Source organism: Phragmites australis, chromosome 3, assembly GCF_958298935.1.
Source record: "Phragmites australis chromosome 3, lpPhrAust1.1, whole genome shotgun sequence".
Taxonomy (NCBI): domain Eukaryota; kingdom Viridiplantae; phylum Streptophyta; class Magnoliopsida; order Poales; family Poaceae; genus Phragmites; species Phragmites australis.
In genome coordinates, this window is record NC_084923.1 from 14,553,962 (window position 1) to 14,576,071 (window position 22,110).

The following is a 22,110-nucleotide window of genomic DNA, read 5'->3' on the forward strand; positions in this document are numbered from 1 at the left end:
TGAGGTAACTCAAATATTAGACAAAGAAACCATAACTTTTTTACGAGCAATGTCAGCCATAAGACTAAGTAACTGCAACACTCCAATACAGAAAAGATATCACAACCCTTAATTATTGTATAAAAGGCGTGCCCGCAGGCGCGCAGAAACAATTGCCACCACTTTTCCACATGGATACAATGTGTCATCTCAAATTGGACTAAAGACTGGCGATGATACACATTTCTTTCTCCTTTTTATTGCTGATGTATCTGGTGTCTATACACAATGAATAATCTGGTAAGGAATTTCCTCTACCAGCTTTATACCTTAGCATCTTCTCTAACAAGGCCCTCTAGATTCTGTCCAATATGATGAATCATTGTGTCTTGACAACAGGAGATCAAATGGTCAGTGTTAGTTAAGATCAATTTGCATCAGCAAAAGAGGGATCAAATAGTTTAACTGGTTGAGCTACATCAGAAATTCTTTCCAACCTGAGAACTACTTTGGTTTATGCCTCAGCAGCACACGTAGCATCTCAAAGGCTGAGGCGAAAATTCTGCTAACATGAAAAAGGATCCCATCCCCTACAGTGATGAAAAGGTTTGTTTGATCCACTCAGAGAGCCTGCGGATCTTTTTGGTCATGTCAGTGCTCTTTGAAAAGTATGACTCTGCATTTGCAAGCATCACTGTGGCATCATGTTGGACAGCCTCCAGGGTTCTGTAGTAATTGTTCTCTAGTCTTGTTTTGATCACCTCAATAGAAAATTGGACAGGAAACCTAGGGCAAAAAATTATGTACACAAGCACAATGTAAGAAGAGTGTTACTATTATGTCATAAATGTAATGCACCAAAGATTTATAAGTTTTGTACAACGCAACAGAAAGCTTGAAGCATGTATGTGGGATCTCCAAATATTCTAGATATTGTATGAGAATATATGAATGAAAAAAATGCAAACAATAAAACAAGTACGCAGACATTGGTTTGGATACTTTTACCAACCTATTCTTTTAAGTAACGTTTAGCACATATAGCCTCACAACTTGTAATTGAATGAGCAAATGCTTTTAGCAAGGTTTGTTTATTACACTATAGTCAGTATTCTCACTTTTGTAATAACTGAAAAACACACATACACAATACCAGCAGGGAATACAAGATTTACCTGTTTGTAAAATCTGACTTTTCAGCAACTTTATCCAACTTCAAAACACCATAACGATCCTGAAAAAACATAAAGAAAGATTGTAAAATATCAAAACAGAAGCAAAAGAGTGCAATAATTCATTCGCAAAAAAAAGAAGAGTGTAATAATAAAAATCCATTGATTTCACCTGATTCCTGTGAGACATTTCCTGTAATTTTTCCATTTCTGACAACAGTTTATTTCTAATTCCGAGATTGATATGTGGATGTTTCCATGGAACCCATAAATTGCCAACATCATGGAGTTCCCACGGGCTATGCGGGTGATCAGAACCATCATTTTTATACTGTATGACATATTTCTCCCATGGACTCTCAGGAAAATCAGGTGATTTAGGTTTTACTGCCAGTACCCGTCCCTCCCACCAACTTCCTCCTTGCTCGCCCTCATCCCTCCACCAAACTTTGCACTTATCTCTGTGGGTCCAGTTCCGCTCAATAGCAGCTTCATACCTTGTTCTTTCCACAAGAAAATCTGGGAAGTTAACTAGCTCAGGCAAGGTGATCACAAATTTTCTACCAAATATGCTGGAAGTGCCATCAACAAATTCAATAGTTAATTTACAGCAGCTTTCACCAGATCCTCTGAAAGTAGTGTAATCAAGGCCCTGAATTTTGCAAAGCTCTACAGCTTTAAGGCCTTTGATCCGATTCCATAGGCAATAATCCGATGATCGCACTCCTTCAAGATATTCTTCATGACCCTGCAAAATTAGCAAGCCCATAAAGAAGAATCATAAAAACAATTGTATTTTATTCACTTTATAAACACTTTTCCACCATCAACTAGTTATCCTACATGTAGGGGCTAGGATAAGCAGCAAAATGTGGGGAGAAGGGGAGAAGTGATAACTTTTTTGCAGCCAAAAGTTGATTGTGCAGTAGTCATCCCCATACTTTTTGTACAGAATATAACAAATATGAAAATAACATTACCTGCCCCAAGTACATAACTTCGTCACCGAGTTGAGGAATATAACGGTAGCTATCTTCATGCTCACGCAACATTAACCACGAATATTTTACAGATACCTGGGGCCTTTTCCCCAATGGATGTGTATCAGGAAAGTTGCAACTCTCTCTTTTGTTCCTAGCAGACCTTAAACCCACAGTTTTTGAGGTTGATCTCCACATTACATCACACATATCTGTGGCAATGCGTCTCCCACTAGTTGATGCTTCATGGGAACCATAAGAATCTTTCACTTGAGAAATATCACCCTCCATTGTACCATCACCGGTGTATGCATATGACCTCCTTGCGCTTCTTCGCGATCTACTGCTAGCAGCTGTAACAGGACTATATTCTGGAGGTTGGTACCCACCATCATCGTTGGAGATTGAAGTGCTATCCTCGTTTGCATATTCATCTGAATCCATTTTTTTCCTGTTATTTGGCCTGGACCTTTTGTACACTGCAGTGTATGTCTTTGGAGAATCCAATTGCAACTTTTTTGAATCATGTAAACCAGTGCTTTTATCCGTGCAATCCTGAAAACTTCTGGAAACAGTAAGGAAGCCGGCACTATTATGCTGATTGATGGCAGAATCCTCATCATGCTGCACAGAACCTCTACCATGCTTGGAGCTCGTGAAATTTCCTACTGCAGTACTTCTTGATTTATCTGATAAACTTGCTCCATCTGCAAAGCCTCTTGACTTGAACTTTAGTTTCAAGGAAGCAGGCTGAGAATTATTGTTAACTTGTTCTGTGTTATTAGCTCCATCTGCATGAGTATCATTATTGTTAGTAATCTTTTCTTTATCCGGCAAATTTTCTACACTATACCCTTCAGTACTCTGGTTTTCCTCGATGTTATCTAGATTTATTGCAGGTTCAATTTCTTGTACATTCTGCTCAAAACTTTGCTGGATACCATCACCATATTCGTGATTCATCTCCTGACTACCTGACTCATCAACATCCTGTGAAACAGCATTATTTGAAGTGGACCACACACCTGCTGGGTCACTGAACTTGCAACGCTTTGACGATCGCATCTTAACCTCACCCCACTTGATTGAGTTGTTACTGTGAACAGCAGAAACATTATGCAGATCAGAGGTCTCAGTTTGCACTCCCTCTGTTATTAATTCATCCTTGCAAGCAGAGGAATATCCAGGTTCGCTAGTTAGTTCTGGCTCGACTGATTTGTGATTAACTGGAGCAAGTGAGATCGCTGCTTTATCTTGAGTGGAGCATTCTGCTTTTCTGCTTCCCGAAGGAAATTCAATTTTTAAATCACGTCGTGGTATCCTGAGGACTAATTTTCTACTACTTCCAGAATTTCTCTTAGTTTCGGTTAACTGAAAAGGTTGTGTAACATCTTCAGAGTCATATTGGGGAATCTCTCTGCCAATTCTCAGCTGGCCATTCCGTTCTAACCGTTCAGCTTCAGTGCTATCCGTGTTCAATTCACTGTCTGAGAAACTGCCCTCTGAGTCATCTTCATCCTCTTCTGTTGAAGCCCCTCCCATCTTTGATAAAAAATTGAGTGCATTCCGAGCAGCACGTCTTTGAGGTCGCAATCCCCTAGATTTAGGGGATCTTTTTCTTTTGCTAGAGCGACCATTCCTATACTTCCTACCTCTATGTGGCCTTGGTACTGTAGCCACATCGTGCTCATCCAATTTTTTTTTCCTAACTCGTCGACCAGATGAAGTAACAAGATCGGCCTGTATAAGATGTAATATAAGAAAAATAAGTCAGAAGTTACAAAGGAAAAATAAAGGAATATGGGATGATCATGAATGTTGCAAACTTACATCAGTTTTTTTCTTCTTTCTTCTTGATCTGCGGATATGAGCAGCATTGGTAGGGTTATTAGCATCAATTTCTGCACTTGAGTATGAAGCACCCGAGGAATCACCACTCAGAATCTCCTGTTCTCCTTCACTAGTATACTCATCCGCGTTGTACTCAGAATCAGTATCATCAGAGATAACTTCGTTTTCTGGTTCAAGCTCAACGAAGTCTGTAATCTCTGGAAGTGGTTCCCACCTATCCGGATCAATAATTGGGATGACTTGGTATTCACCTGTGGTCGCATTGTAAGTGGGGCCAACAGCAAAATTCACAGCGGGAGGTCGCCACTCAAGACCAAGGGTACCTAACCGGCGTTTCTGGTACATACTCTGAAAGGGCTCTGGATATGGTATCATTCCTGCAATTAGCAAATAACCATCACAAATTGCAGTAGATTAGTAAAATTGCTATACTTAAAAAATTGATAGAATAGTTACATACCAGAGTCGCACAAAAGGTCTTGCATATTTCTCCTATGCGGTATAAGCTGTGTTTCCTGCATATATGAGACAAAGCTGCATAAGGAAAAGTTGCGTAGCTCATAGACTTTAAGAGAGAGAAGCAGCTCTACAAAGGTATGTATGAGAGGCTTCAAACCCCCCTTTTTGGGAAATACAAGACCAAAACGGTTTCCAGTAGTTTGAGGACACCTATCCCTTCTTTGTGTTTTTATCATGTCTTCAACATTTTTCTAGTCCTTTAGTGCTTACAAAAAACCAGTCCTTTAGTGCTTACACAAGTTCTTGACCTTAATATAATGAGAAGCATCAATACATAACAGCTACTTAGAAACGTAAAGTTATAAATACACAATCATAATGATACAAATACTTTCAACCAAGGTTATTAAGATGGCAAGGTGCCTAATGAGGACATCACTCATTCGGATACAACCACAACAAATGATCCTCTAGTTATTACACTTATGCAAGGATCCATTATAAGAGCAAGCGCATTTCAATTAAATTATGAGGTGAGCTTGTTTCTCTGTGTTCTATTCATATTTATGAGGATGGGATGGTACTAAATAGATATTGTGATATTTTGTTACTTAGACATATGGGCGAAGACGTCTCAGGATGTTGGCACATTTCAAATGGATGCCAAATTTAGTTGGCCATATCTACATCAAATTGCGCACATTCCAAAAGGACACCATCACCTTTCCATGGCAACAACGTCACCTGGACGCCACCTTTCCATGTACAAGACAAGTCGAACTCCAATTCAAATAAAACTCAGTCTCCGAATTCGATTCAGATTCCGCAGACAGCCGTGTAACAAAATGATCATTCTCTCATACGGAATCCAATGGAAGTGTTTAGACACAGTTTGGAAAGCTTGCGTACAAATCTTTCCAACCGATCCGGCCCCATTACCAAATTCCACGTGAGCGACTCGGAATCGTCAAAACGAACCGATGATGTAACAAAGAGTTAAGAGTTGGATTTTATTTCCTTAATTTGTTTTGCAGCGTCTAGGGAGCTTGTATGCTCCATAAATAGAGACCAGGTGCAGCCATAATATTCAAGTTTTGTTGAAGCATAGTTTTGCTTAGGGCCAAACAACATTGTTTCTAGTTGTGTCTTGTGACCACCTAGTTGACTACTTTGCAAAACTCCACCACATCAATACATTGTTCTTCATCTATATTCACAATTTCTTATTGCCTTCAATTATTCTTGCTTGTTCTTCAGTTGCTTGCAGGGATAAAAACTTTGTGTTCAGGCTGATCGTGCCACGACAAGGTTAGTAATCTTCAGGAGTTGGTTTAGTGATTGCCTAGGCGCTCCGTCGTCGTACAAGTGTAGCCAGATCGTCAAAGTCATCTTCACCAAGCTGACGAGTGTTTTCTCATCGAAAGATTGGGACACTCATACCCATATCAGTGCTAGAGTACCACCTGGATGCCTAGATGATGCTACATTAATTGTACGCGGTAGAATTTTGAGTGGAAAATGAACGACGTGCTGGAGCAATAGAGGGGAAAAGGAAATAAGAAAAGAGAAGAGAATATAGCCAAGAGCAGCCAACTAGACCGATTCAGCTGCCTCCAACAACCACCTATCTCAGCTATCATATCTCTCTCGCTCTCCCTCTCAATCATGGAATCTGAAAACCCTAGCCACCTATCTCAGCCCGATGCCTCTCCTGCTGCTTTCTCCCTCTTCCTCTAAACACCGGATGAGCTGGTGATGGGCTCCTAAAGATAATGGTTTCAACACCTAAACATATTGTAGGAGGCAACAACAGTACTTAAATGTTGTATACTTTCAAGGTTGGCAGCTTCCTCTGATAAAGCACTGTGGTCCTCTATTTCTACATGCGTTTTTTTCCCCAGCTTCTCAGGTAAACAAGGTTTGGCAGCTCCATAGTATACCTTGCTTAGCTGCTGAGGTACCTATCCTTCAGAAGAGAATGGGTGCGGGATTCTTTAAAAGCTAGTTGGTAAACAGAAATAAATTACCACTCTCCAATCACAAATAAGTGTCATTTTGGGTTACATGCAGTCAAACGTTTCAAACTTTGGCTACAAATTATTTTTTATGTTTTGAATTTAGATATTTGAAAATGATGCAGATAGATTTGTCTCGAAAAGTACTTTCATAATAGTATACTTTTGCTATGTTTTATCAATATATTACAACAAAAGTAGTAATCAAAGTTGTATTTGGGGACTGTATCGATGTCCGAAACGATACTTATTTGTGACTGGAGGGAGTGAATTGCAAGAAGTGCAACATCTGAACAACAGTACTTCACTAACCTGGTAGATGTATACTATGAAGGCTAAGAATTTTCTTGAAAGCAATACGTTATAATGATGAAGATTCAATTTTTCAATAAGATCTACATAATGTAATGAATGAAATTATCTGCTTCAGAAACTAGCTGGAACAGATTGCACGGCAGATCTTAATTGTGGCAGATGATGAAGGTTCAATTTTTCAATAAGATCTACACAACATAATGAATGAAATTATCCGCTTCAGAAACTAGCTGGAACAGATTGCACGAATCAGATCTTAATTGTGGCAGTTAGTCGCACAAATTGGGGGAAAAAGCCATTATATATTTCAATCAAAGAAACAAAAAAACTCAAATCAGCCAATGCAAAATCCAACAGCAACTTATTCATAACTTTTGAGCAAACCTGGTCGATAACATTTCCGCTTGTATCTCGAATAAGGGGTCGATAGTCTCCAAGGAAGAACTGTTGGAGAACAAGAGTAGTGAGCATACAAAATGCATAAAAGGTGGGAACGTTCTCAAATGAGGGGAGTATCTAGTGCAAACATAGTTCATGCAAATTCTCAACGTTAGGTCATTAGCTGCTAGATGAGTTTTTGACAGACTATATTTATGGGGACTAAAGCGTCACATGGGTGGGGCCAACGCTTGCTCAGTTTGTAGAGGATGCCATTGAGCACCACACCCGCCCGGACTTGAACCCGGGTGCCCACCCCCTTCTTAAAAAGACACCAGAGCCACATTGGTGGGGGGGGGAGGGGGAGGGGTAATTCTGTTATATACCCTATGACCCTACCTGATTACGAAGTTACAAAGGATCAAACTAAATCGAAACCTCTAGCCTATCCGTTCCTCATCAAATGATTCACATCATCACTGGGAAAGTGACAGTATGCATAGTTGCACCCCAGAACTTGGGCAATCCCCCAATAATACGATAGTTCAGTAACAAATTGTGTACCTGATCATATTTCGCATCCTTTTGGGATTCACCTTGCCCTGTACCAATAATAAATATTTGCCCAATTTCGTCCGATAGAATAAGTGATGTACCATCCCTGAATAACCATCCAGTATAACATATAGAGAACATTACAGATAATAATTAGCTGAGATTCGTTAGCAATCTAAAAGTAATTGATCAGTGGTGCAAATTCTCAATTTGACATGATCGTGATGTGTGCATGTTAATAATCCAAAATTCCACAGAAGTAAGCAAATTCAACTTTTGAAAAAGGGTGACTCATATCCTAATCCCGTTAGGACTTGGAGAGGTGTCCTACGAAGATATCTATACTAATCCTACTAGTAGAAGGTTACCTAATGCTCTTTGGAGGAGGATATGTGGAGCTTATATAAATTTAAGGTCCCTAAAGGTTTGAGACAGTTGGATTGCTAGTATGAAACCATGCTGTTTCAAGATCTAAAAGTACATGGCTGTCTGATGAGGTAAAAGATAAGTTTAGGGTGACAAAATTGTGACGAGGTACAATATTAGTTTAGGGTCAAATGCCAGTGGACAGGTTGCACGAAAAAAGAACAAGTTACTAGAGTGACACAAACATAACACCACAGCTCAATTTAGCCATGTTCAGGGTCCTCGTGGTGGGATTAGTCTCATGTTACAAAAAGGTTAACCCTTTTAGGAAATGGAAACACAAGTTTAATTGTCAGTATGGGCTGGAGTACCTGGGATGTTGACAAGCTAACACTTCCTAGGCAGAAAGCCTGGCTTTTTAATCAGATCATATAAAAGACATCTATGGTGACCAGAGGATGACAGCCTTCAGGGGCTAGTTGAAGTTGGGTGTTAAGAAACTTGATCAAAACAAGCAACAATTTACTGGAGATTTATACTGAATCTCAAGGTATTGCTAAAATGTGTTAAAGATACCTAGGATATACAAATTAGTTCAATGGGCGTAAAAGGAGTAGAAAAGAAGAAAACAAGCTTGTGAAGAAAGTCTACAGTAACACTTACGGAGAGAACTTCCCATCAACTAGCTTAAAATGCCCAGTTTCATAGATCTGAACTGGTTTTCCTTTCCATATCTGATATAGAAATAATAGGTTAGATTTTCAAGATTGGAGATTGTGAGAAAAATAAAGGTAACTAGTTAGAAACATACATCCCAGATGATCGTCTTTCCGTCATACCCAGCACTCATAGCTATGCGAGGGTTAAACGGATGCACATCAAGAACAAATGTCTGTTAAGAATGAAGTTGATCAAATTTAACAGGATAACATTTCTTCATGCGAGGGTCACAGTTTTAGAGAAAATAGAAATTTGAATAACAAGGTGTAGATCCAATGCGAAAGAGAATAGGGATAATGACATTAAAATCAAACAGCACAACAGATGCTTGATTTATTAAAGCAGTTTCATACCCATAAACTTAACGATCAACATGAAACTCATGCAACTTTGATTTGACTATACCACATAGACCTCAAATGCTCACCAGTCACCACAAAAATCAACGATGACACAGCTTAAACAAACATCACACTATTACATAGCAGAAAGTGAAAAATGGTTACTTATTTGAGATAATACCACACAGATCAATCTCTATTGTTATGGTGTGGGCCATGTATTGTAGCACGAGTGCTACTGTAGCACCACGGTCTGTACCAACAGACTGGTTTGCTTAGATGATCAGTTAGCTTCATAGAGAAAAGTGTTAAATTAGTTAAGATATGATTTGCTTTAATTAGATAAGATCAGGTGATTTGTCACTTGCTTTAGAAGGCGTCTATTGCTATAAAGGCAGCCGTGAGTCCTAGAGCTGAGGCAAGCAAGAAAGAAAATACAAAGTCCTCGTGCCACCGGCTGTTCAGAGCCTCCAGGTTCACCTGAAGGGCGAATTCTCCTCCACCCAGTCCTCGGACCCTAAATTCCATCTAATACAGCTACTCAGAGCCTCCCTCTTGGCTCGAACAAGTCCTGCTGAGATGAGAGGGCGAGCACGCTGCCGCCAATTATCTAAACCATATCAAATTTGGTATCAGAGCCATTGGTGCTGACCCATGGCTTCCGGTGCCAACACAGCTTCGCCGTTGGTGGTTTCATCGTCGCCAGCCCTATGGATGATGCCACAGAAGCCAACCCCAGCGTGGAATTCGCCTCCACACCCCAAATTCCATCTACTACAGCTACTCAGCCTCCATCTTGTTATTTACTTATTTAAGACATAAGAGAACACGGATTAGTTCTCAACTGCAGAGAAAAAGCAGCTTCAATTCGTATTGTCACAGTCTTTGAAAAAGAAAACACTTATACGTTTAACACCCACAAAGCTGCTATTTGCTGTTAGCAATAAGCCTTGATGTGAGCAGATTTTCAGCTAGCAGATTAGGGAGAATAATAGCCAATTGAAGCAGTAATTGCTGTAGTTATTAGCTGTTTGAACCAGGGATTTCCAGCTAGCAAATTAGGGAGAATAATAGCCAATTAAAGCAGTAATTGCTGTAGTTATTAGCTGTTTAAACCAAGCCATATTGTAGTGATCAGCAGTGTATAAATAGAGAAGAAAACAGATAATGCAGCAAGCAATTGCAGCACCAAAAATACCACTGCTAGTGTACGTGTGTCTTGGGTGAGTTCCTGGGCTACCTGTGAGGCTATAGGCCTTTCATTTGCAAGTTTTTCTGCTCCATTTATGTATTACCATCACTAATCAATGCTCTTGGCAGAACACTTAAGATGAAATATAAGAAGTTACTTCATAGTGCTTTAATGGTAACATGTTGAACTTCACTTCAAAAAAGAAAGGAAATAACACAATCGATAACAAACAGACTAACTAGTAGTAACCAGCGGACTAAATGTCAACACACAATATATATCATTAACAAAATGAAAAAAAAATAATGCATAGAATGCATGAAATATGCTTACAGATTCCTTATGGCCAATCAATGAATGCACCAAGCTCCCATCAGAAGCATTCCATACACAAATTCTGCAATCTGCAGAACACAAGACATATCTAAGAGAGATGATTGCAAATGATAACATTGATAAACTAAGTAACAATATGAATGACTGTTGCTTCGAAAGTCAAAAGTTAAAACTATCTGTAGGTGGATGCTCTGAACATGAGTGGGAGTAGAGCCACAGGGGCTTCTACTCATTAGGTACTATAGCGATTTCAATCAACAGCAATCAAAGAGATGCACTCCTAACCATGATTCCATGCTCCAACTGAGTAATAATTACAGTAATCACTAAATAACGTCCTTAAGAAAAGCAATAGTTCAGCATGGTGGAAAAAATTTCCTTAGTTGCCTATAGTATTTACTGTCTCTAGAAGGAATGCAGGGTAAATCTAATCACCACAAGGAGCTAATGATTTTGGAATGACTGCAAGCAAGAATATCAATCTACTCCTAAGGTTGCTGAACAAATCTTTGACAAATGGACAAACTAGAAGGGCATAAGTTAGGTAAAATCATGCAAACCTTTTGTTTGGGCATGCAATGAACATGAAAAATTCTTTACATGGATTGGGCCTTCCTATTTACTTAAACAACTATGAAATGATTAGGGAAGGAAAATGCATATCCGATTATCCATTTTTTCTGGCATGATATCCGAACTATCTGATACATTTTTCCTTGATTATCCTATTTATGCAGTACCACATCCGATCGTATTCGACCGTATCTGACTTTTTTTATCTGTTTTCCACCCCTGAACAAAGATTAGCTTGAGGATGTACAAAGATCCTCTGAACACTAGAATGGCAATCAAACAATTCAAATGGCAATACATGCAAATGTTTCTAAAGTAAAAATGAGCAAAAAGGGTGTATATAATCACAGTGAAAACATATGAAACAATAGACCAAAGATACCCATGATAGCAGCAAGAACAAAGCGGTTGTCCAGACTCCAAACAATCATATTAACACCACGAGGAGTTGGCTGGTATCTTTGACGAGGACCGCCTCGAGGTGGTTGAGGAGCCATTGGAGGTGGAGGAACTTTAAGATGGTAAGCACGTGTCCAGCGTCCAACCTTTCCCTGGGTCAATGCAGGAACAAGTTGTACATAATTACTGTTGACTGGAAATATAGCACAAAACAAGGACACTGAGGATTAGCTACAGTTGACATGCGGCAGTAATCTGGATGAGCTAGTGAACCTGCCTTAATCGTTATACAGGAAATATGACAACTGGCTGCTGCAGCAGGTATTTTATACCTGATACAACAAAGAAATGTGCAGTAGAGACGTGCAGCAGGTATTGGCCCATACTCCACAGTTTATTGATTCAACATGTGATACAACAAAGAAATGTGCAGTAGAGATTGAATCAGAATATGACAGGCATCAGGAGGCTATTTATGATAATGTAGCCATAGCCAGAATGAGCAGTTATGAAGGTCATCAAATAAACATATATGCAAACACAGTTCCTCAGGAGCAAAATCTTAAGAGTTCTAGGCTCCATTAGCTTACATGTGACCTCCGAGATCGTGGAACCCATATAATTGCACTGCCATCACGGGAGCAGGTAACAATATTATGTGTGAACCTAGAAAAAAGTGACAAACTTAGCTAATGTAGGATTGTTGAAGACAAAAATAATATTTAGAACAAACCATAAGTACATAGAACATTAGAGGGAGTAACCAAATCATAAGTACAAACAAAATACTGACCAGGAATTTCTTAGCTTAAGGTTATTTTCTTCCTTAGTGGTGTGACTAGAATCAGATGAAAAAGATCTAGAAGCCACAGTACATCCACTAAACTGCACATAGTTTACATCATTTTCATGCCCAGATAATAGGTCCATCTCATGATTTGGTTGGTCATGTTCCTCAGAAGAACTCTTGCAAGCATTCCATACCTGAAATCAACATTTCTGATGAAAAAGGGCAATTCACCTTTTCATTGTAAAATCAGAAGTTCACAAGTGAAGGTAGATAATATAAAAGATGTACTCTTGCAAAGGTGTCCGAGCTGCCAGTGACAAACACAGTTCCATTAGCATTAAATGCGCAACATAGGATTTGGTGATTTGTTGGCTGAACTTGAGCAGCACTGGAAGATGCATCACCGCTCTTCCCTGTCATAAACACCACATAGATTGGATTGTTCAGAATTAGGCACTACCAATGCAGTAAGCATGCTTCCATTAACTAACCAGGGGCAACATCTGGAGGCTTTGGTATGTATATTCGCGGAGGCTGTTGAGAGTATCTAGCATCCCAAATCCTGCATGTCCCGTCATCTGATGATCTGCAAACAAATATCATGTAACAACTTGAGGGAGCACATAACTGAAAGCGACCCTATACAAAAAAATCTGGAAGTACATACAGCAAGGGTCAGGTATCAGAAACAATAAAGAAGAAACAAACACAATTCCATACACATTACATACATAAACAATTAATATTTAAAATTAAAAATGAAAATCAATGTAGAGGATCCACAACGTGCAACAAAGTTGTATAAAAACACATAATACATCAACAGTGTATCACTTCTTGTTTCGAGAAACAGCATAACGATCCACTGAAGCAGTGGCATAACTCACAAAAGTTCATTGCCCCTTCTAGTATGTTCTTTACTGCACATAGAGAACAGAATACCCTCTCCCCCAAAAAAGACACATACACACACCACCCCCAAAAAAGGGTTCAGATCCTTCAACCTGGGCAAACTAGCTTTACAATTTCTTCAGACAAGTATCAGCTTGAGTCAAACTAAAGCAGTTTTCAAACAGTTGTTATACCATAGGCTGGTATCAGCTGGTCATCTTCATTTGTACACCAGTTTGTACGAAGCGACAAGAACAAACACAATGGTAAAGATTATATTATCGGGAAAAATAAGGAAAGGAGCACTCACGACAACAGCTGGAAAGCAGCACCTGGCCTTGGACTAAATGCAATAGCAGTAACTGCCCCTGTATGTCCCTTGAGCACTGAGATTGGCATTCCATCAGGCATACGCCACTGCATTGGCAACCACAGTCATTAAAAGCAATAGGAAGAAAGAATGTTATCATAGTTACCAAGGAAGAATTAAAACTACCAAACTTACCACCCTAATAATGAAATCATTAGATGAAGATGCTACCACAGCATTATTGGAACTCACTGCGAGATCAGTAATATCACCCTTGATTTGGAAAATGAAACAGAATCAATGGGGATAAGTTACCAGTTAAAGGTAGCAAATATATATACGCCACAGTAAGCAAAACTTACTTCATGACCCCGGCAGCTAGCCAGACAGAATGCTGTTTCTATCGCCCATATTTTAACAAGGCGGTCATCAGAACCGGTAATAACATACCGTCCTGTGCGATCAAAAGTAGCTGCAGAAACAGGATGAGTGTGAAAGCAATATAGTAGATAACAAAAAAAAATGTACTGATTATGAGCTAAGATGGATTGGGAACCAAAGGACAACAAGGCAGCAGCTAAATTTGAAGATATAGTAGGGAGAAAAATAAGGCCTTAGGAAACAGAATAATGGCATGCATTTAGCAAGTTGTTAACTGCATGAACCTTAACACATAGAAAACAACTACAGGAGACAAGCACACAGGCTTTAACGTTGAGTTGGACATGCATGAAGAGACATCCACAGAGTACAAATATTCAATTAGGGCTCGTTTGCATAGGGGGGCTTGGCCCCGAATCCTTAGAATTTAGTCCAGAAATTCACAACCAACCCCCCTCATCCAAAAATCCCATAAGTTTTCTTAAGCATATGTAACTCAGAGAAATAGAAAGTTCAACAAACCACAATACACAGCATTTTGATGTCCTCTCAGTCTCTTTATAATTTGCATCTTTTCGACAAGGGTAGATGGCTTCGCAATGGCATAGCATGATGCACGTACAGACGGAGCTCGACAATGCTTAGTAAAACCACCAATCTCTCTTAAACTTAGACCATGAACTTGATCAGCTTGTATGTGCGGCCAACGGAGATAACTCGGCAGACTGGGAGTTTCCTTATCTTGCCTGCCCCTATCAGCTGAAGGATTCAAGATTACATAAACATGCTGCAGTATTAACAAGGGAAAAAAGCTAGAGAGTATAAATAGAACTACCAAAACTGGAGATACAATGTTGCATACACAAATGATAATATAGATAGCTCAAGGGAAGAAAAAAACTCTAACTCGTAGAGGAGCAAAATATACATACATGCAAGAAGTGAAAAGGAGTCGGAGCCAAGAAGTGTAGGGACATCAGAAGCATTTGGAGAACCTCCTCCAATCAAACTGTGTGGGTGGCAGGAACTAACCATCAGTTGCTTTAAAAGCTTCACCAGGTGGTCTTTGCCAATGTGGGGGTACCTATAATAAGAATAAAAAAAACTAGTAAGAAAAATGCTCAATGCCATGTGATCATTTAGAAAACAAAAGCACTGAAAATAACTGTTCTGCCAATGTAGGGGGCTCATTTTATTTCTATCTGCTCTCCTATTATGCTAAATATTATAAAGTTTAATCAGTTCTAGGAAAAAAAGATAGCCAATTAGAAGGTGTGAATAAAAGTATGGTCTGAGGGCTCCACAAGGGATGGCAAATGAATTTATATTGAGTTCTGCACTAAAAATAGAATTTTCTTGTTTTTTAATTATATTCTAAGCAACTAGGAAGCATATCCAGTTCTCCGCTGCTTGCAGAATCGAATACGGTGAGATTCTCACCTCACCAAATGCTTAGATGCAAAGAGAAAGGTTATAAATGATTACGGAATTATAAAACAGGCAAATTAATTAGACAACAGAGTAATGTCATTGTACCTCTCGACCAACTTTAGGTAACCCAAAGGGAGTGATCTGCCATCATCATTTTGTTCACCGCTATGGAAACCACCACGTGAATACCAGGCATGATATCTTCTAGGTAGCAGTTGATGCTCCAGGAGTTCATTGCACAGTTCTCCAAAGGTCCGCTTAAATGGACCATGAGATAAAAAATGCATAATGAGAAAGTAAACTTCTCTCATATCAATATCAGCACCAGCCATGGATGCAACATCGCCTGACATCACTGAATTCACAGGATTAACCTTCTCAAGTTCCTGACTTGGACAATCCAGGGGCCCCATACCAATGGGGGCTGCATTATCAGAAGGTTGGTGCTTTCTGAAAGACATGTCTAATGCACCACCTGGATCTGCAAATAATAAAGCATAAGTATACGCACTAAATTACTAAATAAGTAAACTATTCAATAAGGAAATGAAATATGGAGAAAAATAGACTACCTCAAAAGCAAATAAGTAATGGAGAATGATATATACTAAAAGTATACATATAAAAAAAAGGAGAAACAGCAGCTAGCTGGTGACCATGAGATGTATGTGAAGAAAATGAATTGTTTCTTGGAGGCACCTCAATTAACTTCCCTATTGAAGTGACATGGCTGAATTGTAGCAAACAGAATCGCTGTGCGTTGTACACCACTTCACAAAAATATAGTTTCTCTGGGGGTATACCTCTTCGGTTCCCGGATCCAATACACAACAATTGAAATTCCAGTGCAGACTGCAGACAACTAACCTATCAATATAACTATCACGAACATAGATTCTCCCATCAACCAATGCACTTCAAACCACTTGATTCCCTAAGTACTAACATTGTTGGAGTCTTGGGAAATCAAATAAAAACTTTATCAACACATGCATCCAGTATAAATGAAGCTTTACCCCCATGCGGGCATGTACAGTTAAACTGAAATGTGCAACGAAGCGATATGCATAGATTCATTCATCATTTCATCAAGACATCTGTTTGTTGCTGATAAGTTGAAGTCTAAAACGCCATGATTACATCATCACCAGCTAAGACTAATTCATTTCTACATACAATCAAGGTGTCTATCTAGTGGCAGAGCGTAGTGGGCTAGTGGCGGCCAAGCTCGGCCTTTCCCTCTCTCTCAAAAAAAAAAAAGAACATTTCAGGAGCACCTAGATATGAATATGAGTCTTTAGAACAGCATTTTGTATAACATGATTGACACATTACTTGTTTGCTCACTCTATTAGATTTCTTTGCTAGTACTAAAAGTGCGCTTTGTAGTTTGAACACCACTAATACAATGCTGTTTAACCACAGAGAATATGACTTTGTTGTGAATAGCTATTACAAGTAAATCATGAAATCAAGACAGCAATTAGTTGGTTCTAGTCATCACAGATCACTTGTATTCAGTAAAGTTATTATTGCTTTAGAGTACTTTATCCATATGGTTGCTCTGACATGATATTTGTGATCCAAATACATACAGATCAATCTCTAATATTTCCATGACTATAACTTTATTATGACTTCGTTATTAAATTATCACTTGTATAACTATTGAATGGTTGAAGAAAATTGGTCCCCTCTTGTTTCTTGTGGTGCTTCACTAGTGCATCAGTCAAAACTCACAATGTGAGCAAACCATGTCAGCAGTACTGTAGCTAGTTAAACACAGGAAACCATAATTCACTATACTGCGAAGGACATCATATATAAAACTGAACACACAATCACAACCTAAACCCTAGAATATATGTCATAACCAAATGCATGAGATCCAAATGTCAAAATATGTAATTATACATATATTTGCCCTATCTTTTGCAGCATCCAGATGAACAAACTAATCTTTACGTGAAAGCAATTTCAGTAACTCCTAACTTGCAATATAATGTGTTTTTTAAAACACTTAATTTACCATCAGCTAAAACCCTAGAAATTACAGCATTCAAAAACCAAAGAGATCCAATATTCAGACCACTCCGTCGTGTGCATCCAGCAAAGTCCCCACGATTATCAGTCCATAAAGGCCTATACAAAATTACCACGAGGGAAAAACCCTACATAGGCACACAAGTCGCCAACCCTAGACACAAAACCCTCAAAATTTGGCTCAATCATCCAAAACCTGGAGCTCTGAAACATTTCCTAGGCATGCCACAACCGGAATAGCTACATCCTCTGCTCGCAATTCAATTGGGCACCTCAATAGGCTCAAATCTACCAATCTAATTAAGGAATCCGCGAAACAGATACAACGGAGGCGAAAAGCAGCATGAGGCGGCACGTAATTCGGGGCGGGGGCGGGGCGAGGAGGGGGGCAGAGAGAGAGAGAGAGACAGGGAGCCACCTCCTAATCGGCGAACCCTCGGGCCACGCGGCTGTGGAAGCGCAGAAGCATTTCCGAGACAGGGGGGGGGGGGCGCCTCGGCGGAGCCCGTGCGGCCTGAAGAGGGCGCCTCCGGCGGCGGAGGGAGGTCGGAGGCCGCGGTCCGGTCGCCCCCTGCGAGCCCTAGGCACAGTGGTGGGGAAGGAGGCTAGAGAGAGGAGCGGAGACGGGGGCTGTTTCTTCGCGGGTATGTGATCCGGTTAGGCCGATAGGGTGGTCTCGCGGGTTAATGGGTTTTTCACGTATCAGGCTAATGGGTTAGCGGGGCTGTACGATTGGTAACGCTGGTTGTGTTATAGATCGGCAGCACAGCGGCGAGCGGCGCACCGAAATCCAACCACGGCGACCGCCTAAACGAATTCGCACAGGGCAAATCGAAGGGCACGGCACATCCTCACGAGGAATAGACCACGCAGGAGCATCAGATGAAACCAAGAGAACAGAGAGAGAGGAGAGGAAGGCAAACGCCTACCGCCGATCGAGATCTCCCGCCGGAGCTGCTCTCGTACAGCCGACCACCGGCGGAGCGGACGGAGAGCGCGAGAAGCAGCGGAGACGGCGGAGGGAACCCCTGGAACGGCGACGCCCAACGGACCTACGAAGCGGAGCGAGAGCGACCCGAGTCGAGAGCCCTCTCGGTGGAGAACGGGTTAGGGAATTTTTATATATATTTTATTTCTGTAATATTATCAAGAATATTGGTCGTTTAAAATATTATAGGTTTAACATATCGTCGCATATTCAATGGGTGAGAAAAATATCTTCTCGTTGGACAGGTGAGATTTTATGAGCTTCTTGTCCGTTGAGCGAGCGAGATTTTTTTTCTCGCCCGTTGAATAGGTGAGACCTTTATATCACTCGTTCAGTGAGTTGAGAAATTGATTTGGCTCGCTGAACAGGTGATATGTGCATATATATTTTTTAATTTAATTTTTTATACGGTAATTTGAAAAATAGTGAATATTCATTCGGCGAGAAATGTTAGGAATGCAAATAGTTGTCGGCAGTGGTTATTGTTTTAAAATTTTTGGTTCGATGTAAATTTGTTGATATTTATTTAGTTCTTTGATGGGAAATTGTATGAATAATTTTTTAGTAAAGTTATGTTGGGAGGATATAAAATTTATTTTTGAACAATTATAGTTGTGAAACATTATTAGTAAAGAACCAGACACATATGTTACATATGATGACAAATATTACATGAAACATAAGATTTATCACGCTGCGCGAAAGGACCTTAACTATAAAGAGATAACGATAACAAATGTTGGTATATACGATACGCCTAAAGAATTACCTAATAGAGTGTCGTTGTTAATTCTAACATGTCTTAGATAATGAAAGAAATATTGGATTACAATAGATGCTCTTTACTGAATACACATAGGATATTTGCCCTTTCGCAGGGTTTCGGGGTTCTGTGCCTTAGCACGACGGGTCCTTTTCTGCTTCATTTTCCTCTCTGATTCGCGTGTTTCACCCGCGGCGCGCTCCTTCACTGTCTTCCTCATGAGTTGCTCCTCATGACGTTTTAGTCGTAGTTCCTTCTGTTGTTGATCATACTCCCGGAGTTCATATGCTTCCTTCCTACACTGCATGCTCATGTCGACTCATCGTTTCTGGTGCTCATTTTGCTTCATATCGAGCTATTATATGAAGTCACATATAGGTGAAGGAGACTGAACAAATGAAAGAAGATGGAAGATTAATAAGACAGTGCATGAAATCATATGAAAAGTGTCACATGAGTGATCTATGTCGCTATACCGGTGGATACTCGTACGATCCATGTCAAGGCTTGTCATACTGGTAGTTGGCACATACGAAGAAGCATAGATCATATGTGTAGGAGATGTTCTAAAACTCGTGAAGTCTACAAGGGTCATCACAGAAGCACATCGACGGTTCAACCCATTGGAGATGAAAATCCCTCAATATTTCTTGAATAGGCTTGATGGAGCTGAGGAAGATATTGCAGTTGAGAGAGTTTAGAAAGGCATTGTGTATCAATGGATGAGGGTGTAGTTATTTATAATGGCTGGGGGTTGGTGCATGGACTGAGTGCATGAGCTTGTATGGTGGCTGGAGCATAGGATTCGCTGTAAAAACTAAAAAAATTATAGCATTGATGCTTGACAGAGATTCCCTGTGAAAATTGTTGCTTGATGTGATCATTTCATTCTGCAAAAGTTTAGCAAAGAGTTATTGTTGCATCTGTATAGAAGACAGAGAATCCTATGAAACTATTGGGTTTAGAAAAAACGTATTGGTATGATAAAACCTGGCCATTTCATTGAAGAAAGTAAAATATATCACAAATAAGAGTCATCATAAGCATTCATCGTCTGTCTGTGGGTACAGTACATAAAGCAATATGCACCGACTCTTACACATTCTACAACAAGTTACAATGGCATATAGTACTTTGTCGCTAAACTAAACATACCTTATGGAAAGACATATTGCCGAATGCAAGAAAATATCTAAGGAAACTACAATGCTCTTCCTTGCTCGTTTTAACCGCCATGTTGATATAGAGATGATGCTGTAGTCCAAGTTTATGAGCATTTCGGTGATGTAGAACGTCAATTCTTCCGTTGTCCATATTTCGGAGTACGAAAAAATAATACTCACCTTTTTTCCTATTTTTGCAACACCATTTACTTATCTCATCTATAATTTTTTCCAGATGGAAGATTATGGGTTTCAATACTAGATTGACTCGCCCATAGAATCACACATTCAAGAATATATCTATCACCTTCACGTCATCATCGAGGAACTACAAGAGCAATTGCGCCGAGAGAGAGCCAGAAACATTAGAAGAAGCTATATCCCACCTCGCATGGCAGGTCAGAGGAACAACTGTGAGTAATATCGATGTGATCTTGTGGTAGGCAGATGATTTAATTTTGTATTTGACGTGTACTATGTTTTATTTCCTAAGACATATAAGGTGAAGCGCCGGTACGCCACAAGGAGTAGTTTGAAGAAAGATATTATGATAGTAACAATAATCAGAGTTACTTGAAGAAAGACAATTACATAATAATATGAAAGTAGCAATGACATAATTACCTACAAGTTACGTCCCCTCTTAGGGATGGGCCCCTGGTTGCATCCGTCCTGTGGACCCTATGTCTCCTCGCTCTCACCTGGTTAGCTGAGTACGTGAGGTGGTCTGGTGGAATGCTCGGTTGCGCAAGACATCCAATCGACGGTGGAGTGGTGTACTCGTCCTAGGAGGGATGTGTCCTCGGGAGTGCCGCGCTAGGTAGCTGTGACGCATCGAGCTCCGCCCTACTCAAAGATGAAGTCGTACCCAGGGGCCTGAGTAACGTCTGTGCTAAGTAGCTCTACATAGCTACCATGCACCTCTACATCCCGGAGATCATCGATCTCTGCACATGGAACAACGAAGAAAATATGTTAACATTGATAAATCGTGACATACGTAACAATTTGTTATGCATAAAGTGAGTGTCGTACCTGAGCCACCCTACATTTCCCCAATTGTATCTCTTCCTCCGCATACCCCACCCTGTATATGCTCAACTGCCTCCTTATTATTCCACTGTACAAGAAACATAGGAGGCCAACCTTTGCGCATAATATCCTGCATGTGTCGCTTTCACACTTCATCTTCCCAGAGTGAGAACACCTTCTAGTATATACTTTCTCTATAACGGTTACCCACAATGTTAATAGTTATCTCTTGAATCTCAAGGTCTATTTTAAAACCCCGCATCGACCAGACATACAGGTGTCCGACACTTTTGTGTATAGGTCTAGAGATACCCTCATCCATTGGTTAAAATACGGATAATACTATCCTTCCGGACCACATAATATGTCATTATCCCCATAAAAAAAATCCTAAACTACCACATATCCAATATACTTGGCAATCATCAACAAAAATCCTAACATTATTACAGCAGAACATAAATAATTATGTAAAACTACGTCTACAATGAAAAATTCATTATAAATATAGCCCAACATGTAATATGTACTATAATAAAATATTCTCATACCGTACATTAAACACATCTAAATCCTACACCTACCACATTAGTTATGACTATACTATATCTAAAACCTACATTTAATACCTAACATATGTCTAAATACTATATCTAATTACTAAAATATGTGTATAAACATGATTTA

The 22,110-nt window shown here is 39.8% G+C and overlaps 1 protein-coding gene across 5 annotated transcripts; it reads right to left on the minus strand.

The window, feature by feature from the left end:
* Positions 1-86: 86 nt before the first annotated feature.
* On the minus strand, positions 87-18,564 carry LOC133912341 (uncharacterized). 5 transcript variants are annotated; one of them, XM_062355019.1, is made up of 23 exons: positions 18,407-18,564; positions 15,540-15,915; positions 14,936-15,087; positions 14,526-14,762; positions 13,985-14,094; positions 13,818-13,895; positions 13,623-13,729; positions 12,913-13,007; positions 12,710-12,834; positions 12,425-12,615; positions 12,222-12,297; positions 11,615-11,783; positions 10,657-10,727; positions 8,882-8,962; positions 8,734-8,804; positions 7,714-7,810; positions 7,156-7,215; positions 4,443-4,497; positions 3,962-4,359; positions 2,132-3,871; positions 1,324-1,899; positions 1,155-1,213; positions 87-765 (listed from the first exon to the last, which is right to left on the minus strand). In XM_062355019.1, exons 2-23 carry the CDS (start codon positions 15,893-15,895, stop codon positions 570-572), a joined length of 5,100 nt encoding a protein of 1,699 aa, XP_062211003.1. In that variant the 5' UTR covers positions 15,896-15,915; positions 18,407-18,564; the 3' UTR covers positions 87-569. The 5 variants fall into 5 exon arrangements, with proteins under 5 accessions (XP_062211003.1, XP_062211006.1, XP_062211004.1 ...); XM_062355022.1 differs by having other exon boundaries at positions 15,540-15,909; positions 18,407-18,560; XM_062355020.1 differs by lacking the exon at positions 18,407-18,564 and adding an exon at positions 17,896-18,158 and having other exon boundaries at positions 15,540-15,909.
* Positions 18,565-22,110: the final 3,546 nt, after the last annotated feature.

Coding starts and splice junctions, on each gene's coding strand:
- LOC133912341 (XM_062355019.1), bottom strand. CDS start 15,895: ATGTCTTTCAGAAAGCACCAACCTTCTGATAATGCAGCCCCCATTGGT. Junction 11,784..12,221: donor CACGATCTCGGAGGTCACAT/GTAAGCTAATGG, acceptor GCATTGACCCAG/GGAAAGGTTGGACGCTGGAC. Junction 766..1,154: donor AAGTCAGATTTTACAAACAG/GTAAATCTTGTA, acceptor TTTTTGCCCTAG/GTTTCCTGTCCAATTTTCTA.